At 50.0% G+C, this 14,128-nt stretch overlaps 1 protein-coding gene across 1 annotated transcript in view; it reads right to left on the bottom strand.

The window, feature by feature from the left end:
* LOC122540242 (kinesin light chain 1-like) overlaps positions 1-14,128 on the bottom strand; it is a 75,259-nt gene that overhangs the window by 23,714 nt on the left and 37,417 nt on the right. Inside the window, exon 2 of the mRNA XM_043675661.1 lies at positions 48-299. Within this exon, the coding sequence (XP_043531596.1) occupies positions 48-287 (240 nt within the window). The 5' untranslated portion in view covers positions 288-299. The remainder of the gene's footprint in view (positions 1-47; positions 300-14,128) is intronic.

Below are 14,128 nucleotides of genomic sequence, written 5' to 3'. Positions count from 1 at the left end.
CTCCCCCTCTCCCTCCGCGGATTCCCCTCCACCTTCCCTGCTGGTACCTGAGCCTCTCCGAGCCCCAGCTCGATCATCTCCACGGACTTCCTGATGAGGTTGGATTTCTCATGCACCAGATTGGCTTCCTCATCCTTCTTCAGGCAGCTGATGGTCTCCAGCAGACTGTGCAGGATGGAGTTATGTTCATTCTTCAGAGCCTCCAGGCCCTGCATCACCACCTTGGTGTTGGAAATGATATCCTCCTGACTGAGTTTCTCATCGCGTGGGTAAACCATTGTGGACATGTCCTGGGGACCCTGCCAAAGAAAAGGCACAGCTTACAGAGGGGTATTAGCCTGCCCCCACAGTGAGGGCCCAGTGACACTGTCACAGAGCAGGGGGACTAACCAGCTCCCACAGTGAGGGCCCAGTGACACTGTCACAGAGCAGGGGGACTAACCAGCCCTCACAGTGAGGGCCCAGTGACACTGTCACAGAGCAGGGGGACTAACCAGCTCCCACAGTGAGGGTCCAGTGACACTGTCACAGAGCAGGGGGACTAACCAGCCCCCACACCGAGAGCCCAGTGACACTGTCACAGAGCAGGGGGACTAACCAGCCCCCCACAGTGAGGGCCCAATGACACTGTCACAGAGCAGGGGGACTAACCAGCCCCCACACCGAGAGCCCAGTGACACTGTCACAGAGCAGGGGGACTAACCAGCCCTCACACCGAGAGCCTAGTGACACTGTCACAGAGCAGGGGGACTAACCAGCCCCCCACAGTGAGGGCCCACTGACACTGTCACAGAGCAGGGGGACTAACCAGCTCCCACAGTGAGGGCCCAGTGACACTGTCACAGAGCAGGGGGACTAACCAGCTCCCACAATGAGGGCCCAGTGACACTGTCACAGAGCAGGGGGACTAACCAGCTCCCACAGTGAGGGCCCAGTGACACTGTCACAGAGCAGGGGGACTAACCAGCCCCCACACCGAGCCCAGTGACACTGTCACACAGAGCAGGGGGACTAACCAGCCCCCACAGTGAGGGCCCAGTGACACTGTCACAGAGCAGGGGGACTAACCAGCCCCCACAGTGAGGGCCCAGTGACACTGTCACAGAGCAGGGGGTCTAAGCAGCCCCCACAGCGAGAGCCCAGTGACACTGTCACAGAGCAGGGGGACTAACCAGCCCCCACAGTGAGGGCCCAGTGACACTGTCACAGAGCAGCAGGACTAGCAAGAGCCCAGTTTGAGCTGCAGGGAGAGGCCGGGGCTATTTTCCCTTGACTGTCGGAGCCAGTGGTTTATAAAATCATGTGGGGAATGGATTAGGTCTTTTTCCCCGGTATGAGTGTCCAAAACTAGAGGGTATAGGTTTCAGCTAAGAGGGGATAGGTTTAAATGGGACCTAAGGGGTAATGTTTTCACGCAGAGGATGGTGCATGTATGGAATGAGATGCCAGAAGTAGAGGCGGAGACTGGTACAATTACAGCATTTAAAATGCATCTGGATGGGTACATGAATAGGAAGGCTTCAGAGGGATATGGACCGAGTGCTGGCAAATGAGACTAGATTTATTTAGAATTTAATCCCAGCAACATTCTTGTTAATCTTTTCCAAACGTTTCAAGTTTCAGAACATCCATCCTATAGCACTGAGACCGGAATCGAACACAGTATTCGAAAAGTGGCCTAACCAATGTTCTGTACAATCCAATGTAACCACCCAACTCCTATACTCAATGCACTGACCAATAAAGACAAGCATACCAAACGCCTTCTTCACTATCCTGTCTACCTCTGACTCCACTTTCAAGGAGCTATGAACCTGCATTCCAAGGTCTCTTTGCTCAGCAACTATCCACAAGACCTCATCATTCATCATTTACTCCTCATGACAGGCCTTTCATCCCTGGGGTTGTTCTTGTAAACTTCCTCTGGACCCCTTCCAAAATCCTTCCTTAGATACAGGGACCAAAACTGCTCACAGTATTCCAAATGTGGTCTGACCAGAGCCTTCAACAGCGTCAGCAATACATCTCTGCTCTTCAATTCTAACTCTCCTGAAATGAAAGCTGACTTTGCTTTTACCTTTCTAAGTGCTGACCGAACCTGCATGTTAACCTTAAAAGAATCCTGAATTAAGACTCCCAAGTCACTTAGTGTTTCAGATTTCTGAAAACTTTCCCTGTTTAGAAAATAGTCCATGCCTTTATTCTTCCTACCAAAGTTTAAAACCTCACACTTGCTCACATTGTACTCCATCTGTCAATTCTTTACCCACACTCAGCCTGTCCAAGTCCTTCTGCAGCCTCCCCATTTCCTCAACACTACCTGTCCCTCCACCTTGCTCTGTGTCATTTGTAAACTTAGCAACAAAGCCCTCAGCTCCTTCTTCCAAACTGTTAATGCAGAACATGAATAGTTGTGGTCCCAACATGAAATTCTGTGGAACTCCATTGGTCACCAGCTGCCATTTGAAAAAGGTTCCTTTACCCCCACTTTCTACCTTCTGCCAGTCAGCCAATCCTCTATCCATTTCAGTACCTTGCCCATACCATCATGGGCTCTTACCTTTTTTAACAGCCTCCTGTGTAGTACTTTGTCAAAGGCCTTCTGGAAATTCAAATAGTTCACATCCACTGGCTCTCCTTTCTCTAACTTGCTCATAATCTCCTCAAAGAATTCTAACAGATTGCTCAGGCATGATCTCCCCTTGGAAAAGCCATGCTGACTCAGCCCTACTTTACCACAGATGTCCATGTACTCTGCAATCCCATCTTTAATGGACTCCAAAATCTTAACAACCAAGGTCAGGCTAACTGGCCTACAGTTTCCAGTCTTCTGTCTCCCTCCCTTCTTACAGTAGCTATTTTCCAATCCTGAGTCCGTCCTGACTCCAGTGATTCCTGAAAGATTACCACCAATGCCTCTTCAATCTCCAGAAATATCTTCATCAGGGGTGTAGTCCAGATGTGGTCTGTATGATTGATCCATTTACAGACCTATCAGATTCTCCAGCACCTCCTCCTCGGTGATGGCCACTACACTCACTCCACCCCTGACTCTCGAAGTTCTGGTATATAGAACATAGAACATTCCAGCACAGTACAGGCCCTTCGGCCCTCGATGTTGCGCCGCCCCGTCATACCAATCTGAAGCCCATCCCACCTACACTATTTCATGTATGTCCATATGCTTGTCCAATGACAACTTAAATGCACTTAAACTTGGCGAATCTACTACTGTTGCAGGCAAAGCATTCCATACCCTTACTACTCTCTGAGTAAAGAAACTACGTCTGACATCTGTCTTATACCTATCTCCCCTCACTTTAAAGTTGTGTCCCCTCATATTTGCCGTCCCCATACTTGGAAAAAGGCTCTCCCTGTCCACCCTATCTAACCCTCTGATTATCTTGTATGTCTCTATTAAGTCCCCTCTCAACCTTCTTCTCTCTAACGAGAACAGCCTCAAGGCCCTCATCAGCCTTTCCTCGAAAGACCTTCCCTCCATACCAGGCAACATCCTGGTAAATCTCCTCTGCACCCTTTCCAAAGCTTCCAAACCCTTCTTATAATGCGGTGACCAGAACTGTACACAATACTCCAAGTGCAGCCGTACCAGAGCTTTGTACAGCTGCAGCATAACCTCCTGGTTCCGGAACTCGATCCCTCTATTAATAAAGGCCAAAACACTGGTAATACTGCTAGTGTCTTCCATCATGAAAACTGATGCAAAGTCCCGGCTCAGTTACTCTGCCATTTCTTTGTTCCCCATTGCTACTTCTCCAGCCTCATTTTCCAGCAGTCTAACGTCCACTCTTCCCTCTCTCTAACCTTTCAGATACCTAAAACAAAAAACTTTTGTCATCTTCTTTTATATGATTAGCTGACACTCCTCAGTCATAAAGCACAGAAACAGACCCTTCAGTCCAACCAGTCCTTGTCAAACATAATCCAAAACTCAACTAGTCCCAGGATTTCATCTTCTCCTCCCTTACCACTTGTTCAGTTGTCCTTGGAGAAGGTTCAGAATATTCTCAACGGGGAGGGGGACCAGCAGGTGGTCATTGTACACATTGGAGGCAACGACATTGGAAGAGAAAAGGGTGGGATTCTGAGGAGAGAATATAGAAAGCTATGCAGGAATTTACAACAAAGGTCCTCGAGGGTAATAATACCTGAATAACTCCAGTGCCACGAGCTAGTAAGGGTAGGAATAGGAGCATAGAGCAGATGAATGCTTGACTCAGGAGCTGGTGCAGGGGAGAAGGAGTCACATTTTTGGTTTATTGAAATCTGTTCTGGGGTAGAAGTGACCTGGATAAGTAGGACAGATTGCACTTGAATTGTAAGGGGACTATAAAGTGGCAGGGAGATTTGCTACAGTTGCTTCAGAAGATTTAAACCAGGGAAAAAAAAAGCAGGTGGGTTTGGGACTAAAGAGATTAGTCTGAGACTTGTACAATTGGGAAAAGGAGCAAGTCAAACAGTCAGGAACAAAGCAGTGAACAATAAATTAAACTGCATTTATTTCAATGTAAGAGGCCTGACAGGGAAAGCAGATGACCTCAGGGCATGGTTAGGAACATGAGACTAAGATACCATGGCGATTACAGAGGCGTGACTCAGGGATGGACAGGACTGGCAGCTTAATGATTCAGGCTGTAGATGCTATAGGCAGGATAGAAAGGGGGCAAGAGAGGAGGGGGAGTGGCATTTTTGATTAGGGATAACATTATGACTGTACTTAGGGATGATATTCCTGGAAATACATCCAAGGAAATTAATTGGGTGGAAGTGAGAAATAAGAAAGGGATAATCACCTTAATGAAATTGTACTATACCCAATAGCCAGCAGGAAATTTGTAAGGAGATTTGTAAGAATAATAGGGTGGTTATATTAGGTGATTTTAACTTTCCAAACATAGACTGAGATTGCCATAGTGTTAAGGGTTTAGATGGAAAGGAATTTGTTAAGTGTACAAGAAAGGTGTGTGATTCAGTATGTTGTTGAACCTACCAGAGAAGGTGTAAAATTTGACCTACTCTTGGGAAAAAAGGCAGGGCAGGTGACTGAGGTGTCAGTGGGGGAGCACTTTGGGGCCAGTGACCATAATTCTATTCGTTTTAAAATAGTGATGAAAAAGGATAGACCAGATCTAACAGTTGAAGTTCTAAATTGGAGGAAGGTTAATTTTGACGGTATTAGGCAAGAACTTGATTGGAGGCAGATGTTTGCAGGTAAAGAGACGCTGGAAAAGGGGAAGCATTCAAAAATGAGATGATGAGAGTCCAGAGAAAGTATATGCCTGTTCGGGTGAAAGGAAAGGCTGGTAGGTGCAAGGGCTGCTGAATTATAGAGAAATCGAAAGTTTGGTCAAGAAAAAGGAAGAAGCATTTGTCAGGTATAGACAGCAGAGATCAAGTGAATCCTCAGAAGAATATGAAGGCAGTAGGAGTATACTTAGAGACAGAGTAATACAGCATGAAAACAGGCCCCTTGGCCCAAACTGTCCACATATGGTCCATATTCTTCCACAGCCTTCCCAACCATATAGCTATCCAAATGTTTTTAAAATGTTGCTATTGTATTTGCCTCAACCACTTTCTTGGACAGCCTATTCCATACACGCACCACTCTCTGTGTGAAGAAGGTGCCCCTCGGGTCAGTTTTAATCTTTCTCCTTTCATCTTAAACCTATGCCCTCTAGTTTTCAATTCCCCACTTAAAAGGGAAATCAGGAGGACAAAATGGGGACATGAGATAGCATTGGATTCTCCTTAACCCTATTTGCCAAATGGACTTCATAATACATTAAGGACAAAAGGGAAATGAGGGGGACAATAGGGCCCCTCAAAGATCAGCAAGGCAGCCTATGTGTGGGACTGCAGCAAATGGGGGAGATATTAAACGAGTATTTTGCATCAGTGTTTACTGTGGAAAAGGTCATGGAAGATATAGAATGTAGGGAAATAGATAGTGACATCTTGAAAAATGTCCATATTACAGAGGAGGAAGTGCTGGATGTCTTGAAACGGTTAAAGGTGGATAAATCCCCAGGACCTGATCAGGTGTACTCTAGGACTCTGTGGGAAGCTAGAGAAGTGATTGCTGGGCCCCTTGCTGAGATATTTGTATCATCGATAGTCACAGGTGAGGTGCCGGAAGACTGAAAGTTGGCTAATGTGATGCCACTATTTAAGAAAGGTGGTAAGGACAAGCCAGAGAACTACAGACCAGTGAGCCTGACGTTGGTGGTGGGCAAGTTGTTGGAGGGAATCATGAGGGACAGGATTTGGAACTGCACATGTATTTGGAAAGGCAAGGACTGATTAGGGACAGTCAACGTGGCTTTGTGCATGGGAAATCATGTCTCAAACTTGACTGAGTTTCTTGAAGACATAATGAAAAGGATTGATGAGGGCAGAGCGGTGGACGTGATCTATATGAACTTCAGAAAGGTGCTTGACAATGCTGGGGTTCCTCGTGGTAGACTGGTTAGCAAGGTTAGGTCACAGAGTCATAGAGATGTACAGCAAGGAAATAGACCCTTCTGTCCAACCTGTCCATGCTGACCAGATATCCCAACCCAATCTAGTCCCACCTGCCCACACCCGGCCCATATCCCTCCAAACCCTTCCTATTCATATACCCATCCAAATGCCTTTTAAATGTTGCAATTGTACCAGCCTCCACCACTTCCTCTGGCAGCCCTTTCCATACACATACCACCCTCTGAGTGACAAGGTTGCCCCTTAGGTCTCTTTTATATCTTTCCCCTCTCACCACAAACCTATGCCCTCTAGTTCTGGACTCTCCCTGCCGCAGGGAAATGACTTTGTCTATTTATCCTATTCATGCCCCTCATGATTTTATAAACCTCTATAAGGTTCCGAACGTTCCAGGGAAAACAGTCCCAGCCTGTTCAGCCTCTCCCTGTAGCTCAGATCCTCCAACCCTGGCAACATCCTTGTAAATCTTTTCTGAACCCTTTCAAGTTTTACAACATCTTTCCGATAGGAAGGAGACCAAGGAGCTATGAACCTGCACTCCAAGGTCTCTATGTTCAGCAACACTCCCTCGGACCTTACCATTAAGTGTATAATTCCTGCTAAGATTTGCTTTCCCAAAATGCAGTACCTCGCATTTATCTGAATTAAACTCCATCTGTTACTTCTCAGTCCATAGGCCCATCTGGTCCAGATCCTGTTGTAATCTGAGGTAACCCTCTTCGCTGTCCACTACACCTCCAATTTTGGTGTTATCTGCAAACTTACTAACTACCTCTTATGCTCACATCCAAATCATTTATATAAATGATGAAAACACGGAGAGAACTAGCCATTTGGATACAGAACTGGCTTGAAGGTATAAAACAGAGGGTGGTGGTGGAGGGTTGTTTTTCAGACTGGAGGCCTGTGACCAGTGGTGTGCCACAAGGATCGGTGCTGGATCCATTGCTTTTCGTCATTTATATAAATGATTCGGATGCGAACATAGGAGGTAAGGTTAGTAAGTTTACAGATGACACCAAAATTGAGGTATAGTGGACAGTGAAGGAGGTTACCTCAGAGTACAATGGGATCTTGAATAAGATGGGCCAATGGTCCAAGGGGTGGCAGATGGAGTTTCATTTAGATAAACGGGAGGTCTGCATTTTGGAAAGACAAATCAGGGCAGGACTTATACACTTAATAGTAAGGTCCTGAGGAGTGTTGCTGAACAAAGAGACCTTAGACTGCAGGTTCAAGGCTCGTTGAAAGTGGAATCACAGATAGGCAGGGTGATGAAGGCGGCGTTTGGAATGCTTGCCTTTACTGGCCAGGGCAGTGAGTACAGGAATTGGGAGGTCATGTTGCAACTGTACAGGACACTTTTGGAATACTGTGTGTAATTATGGTTTCCCTGATATAGAAAGGATGTTGTTAAACTCAAAAGGGCTCTAAAAAGATTGACAAGGATGTTGCCAGGGTTGGAGGATTTGAGCTACAGGGAGAGGCTGAATAAACAAAGAAATTTTACAGCCCAGGAACAGGCCCTTCAGCCCTCCAAGCCTGAGCCAATCCAAATGTACTGTCGGTCAATTCCTAAGCATCTGTATCCCTCTGTTCCCCACGTACTCATGCATCTGTCCAGATGCATCTTAAACGAATCTACCGTGCCTGCCTCTACCACCTCTGCTGGCAACGCGTTCCAGACGCCCACCACCCTCTGTGTAAAGCACTTGCTGCGTGTATCCCCCTTAAATTTTTCACCTTGAAAGCGTGATCTCTCGTTATTGAATCCCTCACCCTGGGAAAAAGCTTGTCTCTATCCACCCTGTCTATACCCTTCATGATTTTGTAAACCTCACTCAGGACCCCCCTCAATCTCCTTTTTGCTAGTGAAAACTAACCTAACCTATTCAACCTTTCTTCATAGCTAGCACCTTCCAGACCAGGCAACATCCTCGTAAACCTTCCCTGCACCCTCTCCAAAGGGTCCACATCCTTTTGGTAGTGTGGCGACCAGAACTGTACACAGTATTCTAAATGTGGCTGAACCAATGTCTTGTACAATTTTAACATGACCTGCCAGCTCTTATACTCAATACCCCGTCTAATGAAGGCAAGCATACCATGTGCCTTCTTGACCACTTTATCCAACTGTGCAGCAACTTTCAGGGTACAATGGACCTGCACTCCCAGATCTCTCTGCCCATCAACTTTTCCCAAGGCTCTTCCGTTCATTGTATAATTCGCTCTAGAATTAGTTTTGCCCAAATGCATCACCTCACATTTGTGTGGATTGGAAACCATCTGCCACTTTTCCGCTCAACTTTCCAGTCTATCTATAGGCTGGGATGTTTTGCCTGGAACATCGGAGGCTGAGGGGTGACCTTATTGAGGTTTATAAAATCATGAGGAGCATGGATAGGGTAAATAAACCAGGCCTTTGCCTTGTGTGGGGGAGTCCAGAACTAGAGGTCATAGGTTTAAGGTGAGAGGGAAAAGATTTGAAAGGGACCTGAGGGGAAACGTTTTCACACAGAGGGTGGTGAGTGTATGGAATGAGCTGCCAGAGGAAGTGGTGGAGGCTGGTACAATTACAACATTTGAAAAGCATCTGGATGGGTATATGAATCGGAAGGGTTTGGAGGGATATGGCTAAATGCTGGCAAATGGGACTAGATTTGTCTCGGATATCTGACCACCATGGCTGAGTTGGACCGAAGGGTATATTTCCGTGCTGTATATCTCTATGACTCTGTCAGTTTTCGAAGGCTTCCCAACTGCCTGACTTCCCACTAACACACACCCCATGGTATGCTTTTTCATTTGCTTTCATACTGTCCCTGCCTCCCCTTATTAGCCATGACTGTCACATCCTCCCCTTAGTGAGTTACTTCTTCCTTGGGATGAATTTCTGCTGTGCCTCCCAAATTACCCCCAAAAACTCCTGCCATTGCTGCTCCACCATCATCCCCTCTGCTCGGCTCCCCTTCCAATCAACTCTGGCCAGCTCCACCCTCATGTCTTTGGAGTTCTGTTTACCCAATGGTAATCCCATTACGACTGATTCCAGTTTCTCCCTCTCAAAGCGAAGGATGAATTCCATCACATTCGGGACATTGTCCTGTAGGGGCTCCTTCACTTTAAGCTCCCTAATCAAGTCTGCCTCATAACACATTGTTAAATCCAGCATTGCCTGTTCCTTCCTGGGCTCTACCACAAGCTGCTCCAAAGAAAACCATCTTGCAGACAACTGCACCAAGTTCCTTTCTTGTGATCTGCTACCAATCTGATTTTCCCAGTGCAGCTGCATATTGAAGTCCCCCGTGATAATTGTAATAGTGCCTTTAATACCTGATCTATTGCCTAATTTGTTTTCTTCCCCACTTCCTGACTATTGCTGCGAGGCAGCAGTGCTAACCACTGAGCCACCGTGCCGCCCACTCTCTTCCCCACTTCCTGACTATTGCCTGTATAGAACTCCCATCAGGGTCATTTTCCCTTTCCTACCCAAACAGAATCTACACTTTCCGTCTCTATATCATTTCTTGCTATCGATTTAATTTCATTTCTTACTTACAAGGCAACCTCCACCCATTTGCCTGTCTTTTCGATTCAATGTGTATCCTTTTATACTTAGTTCCCAGCCCTGAGCCCCTTGCAGCCACATCTCTGTGATACCCACTACATCGTACCTGTCAATGTCAATCTGCACTACAAGCTCATTTACCGTGTTTCATGTACACATGTATTTAAGTACAGCCTCAGTCCTGTGTCGACTACATCCTTTCTCATAGCTGTCCCCTTATCTGCTGTGCCTGGAGTTAGATTCCTGATCCTCTCCATTCTCTCTGTCCTATTGCTTGTTCTGGAAACTTTAAACGCTGCTGAGTTCTCCCTGAATGGAGAGAACTCAGAGTTAATATTTTGGGTCCAGTGACCCCTCGTCAGAACCTGCCTGCTAACTAAAGCCCGGATTCACCCAGAATCGGGCCCCAGCATGATGCCTCATAAAAAGGTTTGGAGGTGGGAAAGGAAACCATGTAAATACCCAGTGTACTGAGGACTGCACTGGGACAGTGACTGGGAACCGCCCCGGGACAGTGAGGACTTCACTGGGACAGTGACAGGGAACCGCCCCGGGACAGTGAGGACTGCACTGGGACAGTGACAGGGAACCGCCCCAGGACAGTGAGGACTTCACTGGGACAGTGACAGGGAACCGCCCCGGGACAGTGAGGACTGCACTGGGACAGTGATAGGGAACCGCCCCAAGACAGTGAGGACTGCTCTGGGACAGTGATAGGGAACCGCCCCGGGACAGTGAGGACTGCCCCGGGACAGTGACTGGGAACCGCCCCGGGACAGTGACTGGGAACCGCCCCGGGACAGTGAGGACTGCACTGGGACAGTGAGGACTGCACTGGGACAGTGACTGGGAACCGCCCCGGGACAATGAGGACCGCCCCGGGACAGTGACTGGGAACCGCCCCGGGACAGTGACTGGGAACCGCTCCGGGACAGTGACTGGGAACCGCCCCGGGACAGTGACTGGGAACTGCCCCGGGACAGTGACTGGGAACTGCCCCGGGACAGTGAGGACTGCACTGGGACAATGACTGGGAAAAGCGCCGGGACAGTGAGGACTGCACTGGGACAGTGACAGGGAACCGCCCCGGGACAGTGAGGACTGCACTGGGACAGTGACTGGGAAACGCCCCGGGACAGTGAGGACTGCACTGGGACAGTGACCGGGAACCGCCCCGGGACAGTGAGGGCTGCACTGGGACAGTGACCGGGAACCGCCCTGGGACAGTGAGGGCTGCACTGGGACAGTGACAATGAACTGCCCCGGGACAGTGAGGGCTGCACTGGGACAGTGACCATGAACTGTGAGGTCTGCACTGGGACAGTGACTGGGAACCGTCCCGCGACAGTGAGGACTGCACTGGGAACCGCCCCGGGACAGTGGGGACTGCACTGGGACAGTGACTGGGAACCGCCCCGGGACAGTGAGGTCTGCACTGGGACAGTGACTGGGAACCGCCCCGGGACAGGGAGGACTGCACTGGGGCAGTGACTGGGAACCGCCCCGGGACAGTGAGGACTGCACTGGGACAGTGACTGGGAACCGCCCCGGGACAGTGAGGTCTGCACTGGGACAGTGACTGGGAACCGCCCTGGGACAGTGAGGACTGCACTGGGACAGTGACAGGGAACAGCCCCGGGACAGTGAGGACTGCACTGGGACAGTGACCATGAACTGCCCCGGGACAGTGAGGGCTGCACTGGGACAGTGACTGGGAACCGCCCCGGGACAGTGAGGGCTGCACTGGGACAGTGACTGGGAACTGCCCGGGACAGTGAGGATTGCACTGGGACAGTGACTGGGAATCGTCCCGGGACAGTCACTGGGAACCGCCCTGGGACAGTGAGGACTGCACTCGGACAGTGATAGGGAACCGCCCCGGGACAGTGAGGACTGCACTGGGACAGTGACAGGGAACCGCCCCGGGACAGTGAGGACTGCACTGGGACAGTGACTGGGAATCGTCCCGGGACAGTCACTGGGAACCGCCCCGGGACAGTGAGGACTGCACTGGGACAGTGACAGGGAACCGCCCCGGGACAGTGAGAACTGCTCTGGGACAGTGATAGGGAACCGCCCCAAGACAGTGAGGACTGCACTGTGACAGTGACTGGGAACCGCCCCGGGACAGTGAGGACTGCACTGGGACAGTGACTGGGAACTGCCCCGGGACAGTGACTGGGAACCGCCCCGGGACAGTGAGGACTGCACTGGGACAGTGACTGGGAACCGCCCCGGGACAGTGAGGGCTGCACTGGGACAGTGACTAGGAACCGCCCCGGGACAATGAGGACTGCACCGGGACAGTGACTGGGAACCGCCCCGGGACAGTGACTGGGAACCGCCCCGGGACAGTGACTGGGAACTGCCCTGGGACAGTGAGGTCTGCCCCGGGACAGTGACTGGGAACTGCCCCGGGACAGTGAGGTCTGCCCCGGGACAGTGACTGGATACAGCTCCAGGACAGTGAGGACAGCACGGGGACAGTGACAGGGAACTGCCCCGGGACAGTGAGGACTGCACTGGGACAGTGATAGGGAACCGCCCCGGGACAGTGAGGACTGCACTGGAACGGTGACAGGGAACCGCCCCGGGACAGTGAGGACTGCCCCGGGACAGTGAGGACTGCACTGGGACAGTGACAGGGAACCGCCCCGGGACAGTGAGGACTGCACTGGGAACCGCCCCGGGACAGTGAGGACTGCACTAGGACAGTGACTGGGAACTGCCCCGGGACAGTGAGGACTGCACTGAGACAGTAACTGGGAACTGCCCCGGGACAGTGAGGACTGCACTGGGACAGTGACCATGAACTCCGCCGTGACAGTGAGGACTGCCCCGGGACAGTGAGGACTGCTCTGGGACAGTGACTGGGGACTGCCCCGGGACAGTGAGGACTGCTCTGGGACAGTGAGGACTGCTCTGGGACAGTGACTGGGGACTGCCCCGGGACAGTGAGGACTGCTCTGGGACAGTGACTGGGGACTGCCCTGGGATAGTGAGGACTGCACTGGGACAGGATGCAATGAGGGATCTCTCAGAAATCCACAGACAGAGCCACTGCACACATTAACACACTCTCACAAACTGCTCTGTGGATAATGACATTGGTTTCCTGAGTTATAGGTGGGTTTTATAATATGTTTCAATAATGCAAATTCTCTGTAACACAATTGAGAAATTGGAGACACTGTTTCTACAGCATGGACTTTTCCACGTGTTGGCTGTGACACAATCACAGCGTCATCACTCAGTGCTGTTTCTAAAGCGGGTTTCTTCTATACGGGGGGCTTGCACAAGGGCACAACCATCACGTTATGGAACTGTGTGTGCTCCCATCAGTGTGTTATCGCAGCTGGACTGACTCACACTCCCTCTCACACAGTGATCCTGTCTGTTGTCTCGGAGCCTCTCTCTTTGAGTGATTTCCTCAAGTGGCTGAATGATGAAGCAGTGAACTGCAGGACACCACTGTGTTTGGGAATGTGTGGAATCGTCACAGATCCCACAGCCTGCTCCATGAACCTACTGCAGCTAGACAGGGAGGTGAGAGAAATGAGGCAGTGCCGATGCCAGCAAGGAAGGACATGGACATAGTGTGGAGTAAGGAACCACACAGGGCAGGGACACAGGGCGAGTATGGTTCACTTTCTTAATATAGGATGGATAGTTTTGCCCAGACATCCCCATTGGAAAATGAGCAGCCTATCTGCCTCCAGCAGAAATCCCAGTTTATCCTCACTCAGGCACTGACCAGGCAGCTGGTTTCAGGAGTACCCAAAGCAGAACAACTCTTATAGAGTCATCGAGATGTACAGCACAGAAACAGACCCTTCGGGCCAACCTGTCCATGCCAACCAGATATCCCAACCCAATCTAGTCCCACCTGCCAGCATCCGGCCCATATCCCTCCAAACCCTTCCTATTCATATACCCATCCAAATGCCTTTTAAATGTTGCTATTGTACCAGCCTCCACCACTTCCTCTGGCAGCCCTTTCCATACACGTACCACCCTCTGCGTGAAAAAGTTGCCCCTTAGGTCCTTTTTATATCT

Source organism: Chiloscyllium plagiosum, chromosome 3 (genome assembly GCF_004010195.1).
Source record: "Chiloscyllium plagiosum isolate BGI_BamShark_2017 chromosome 3, ASM401019v2, whole genome shotgun sequence".
Lineage (NCBI taxonomy): Eukaryota > Metazoa > Chordata > Chondrichthyes > Orectolobiformes > Hemiscylliidae > Chiloscyllium > Chiloscyllium plagiosum.
Note: the sequence above shows the minus strand (reverse complement) of the source record. Positions and strands in the feature narration are given on the sequence as shown.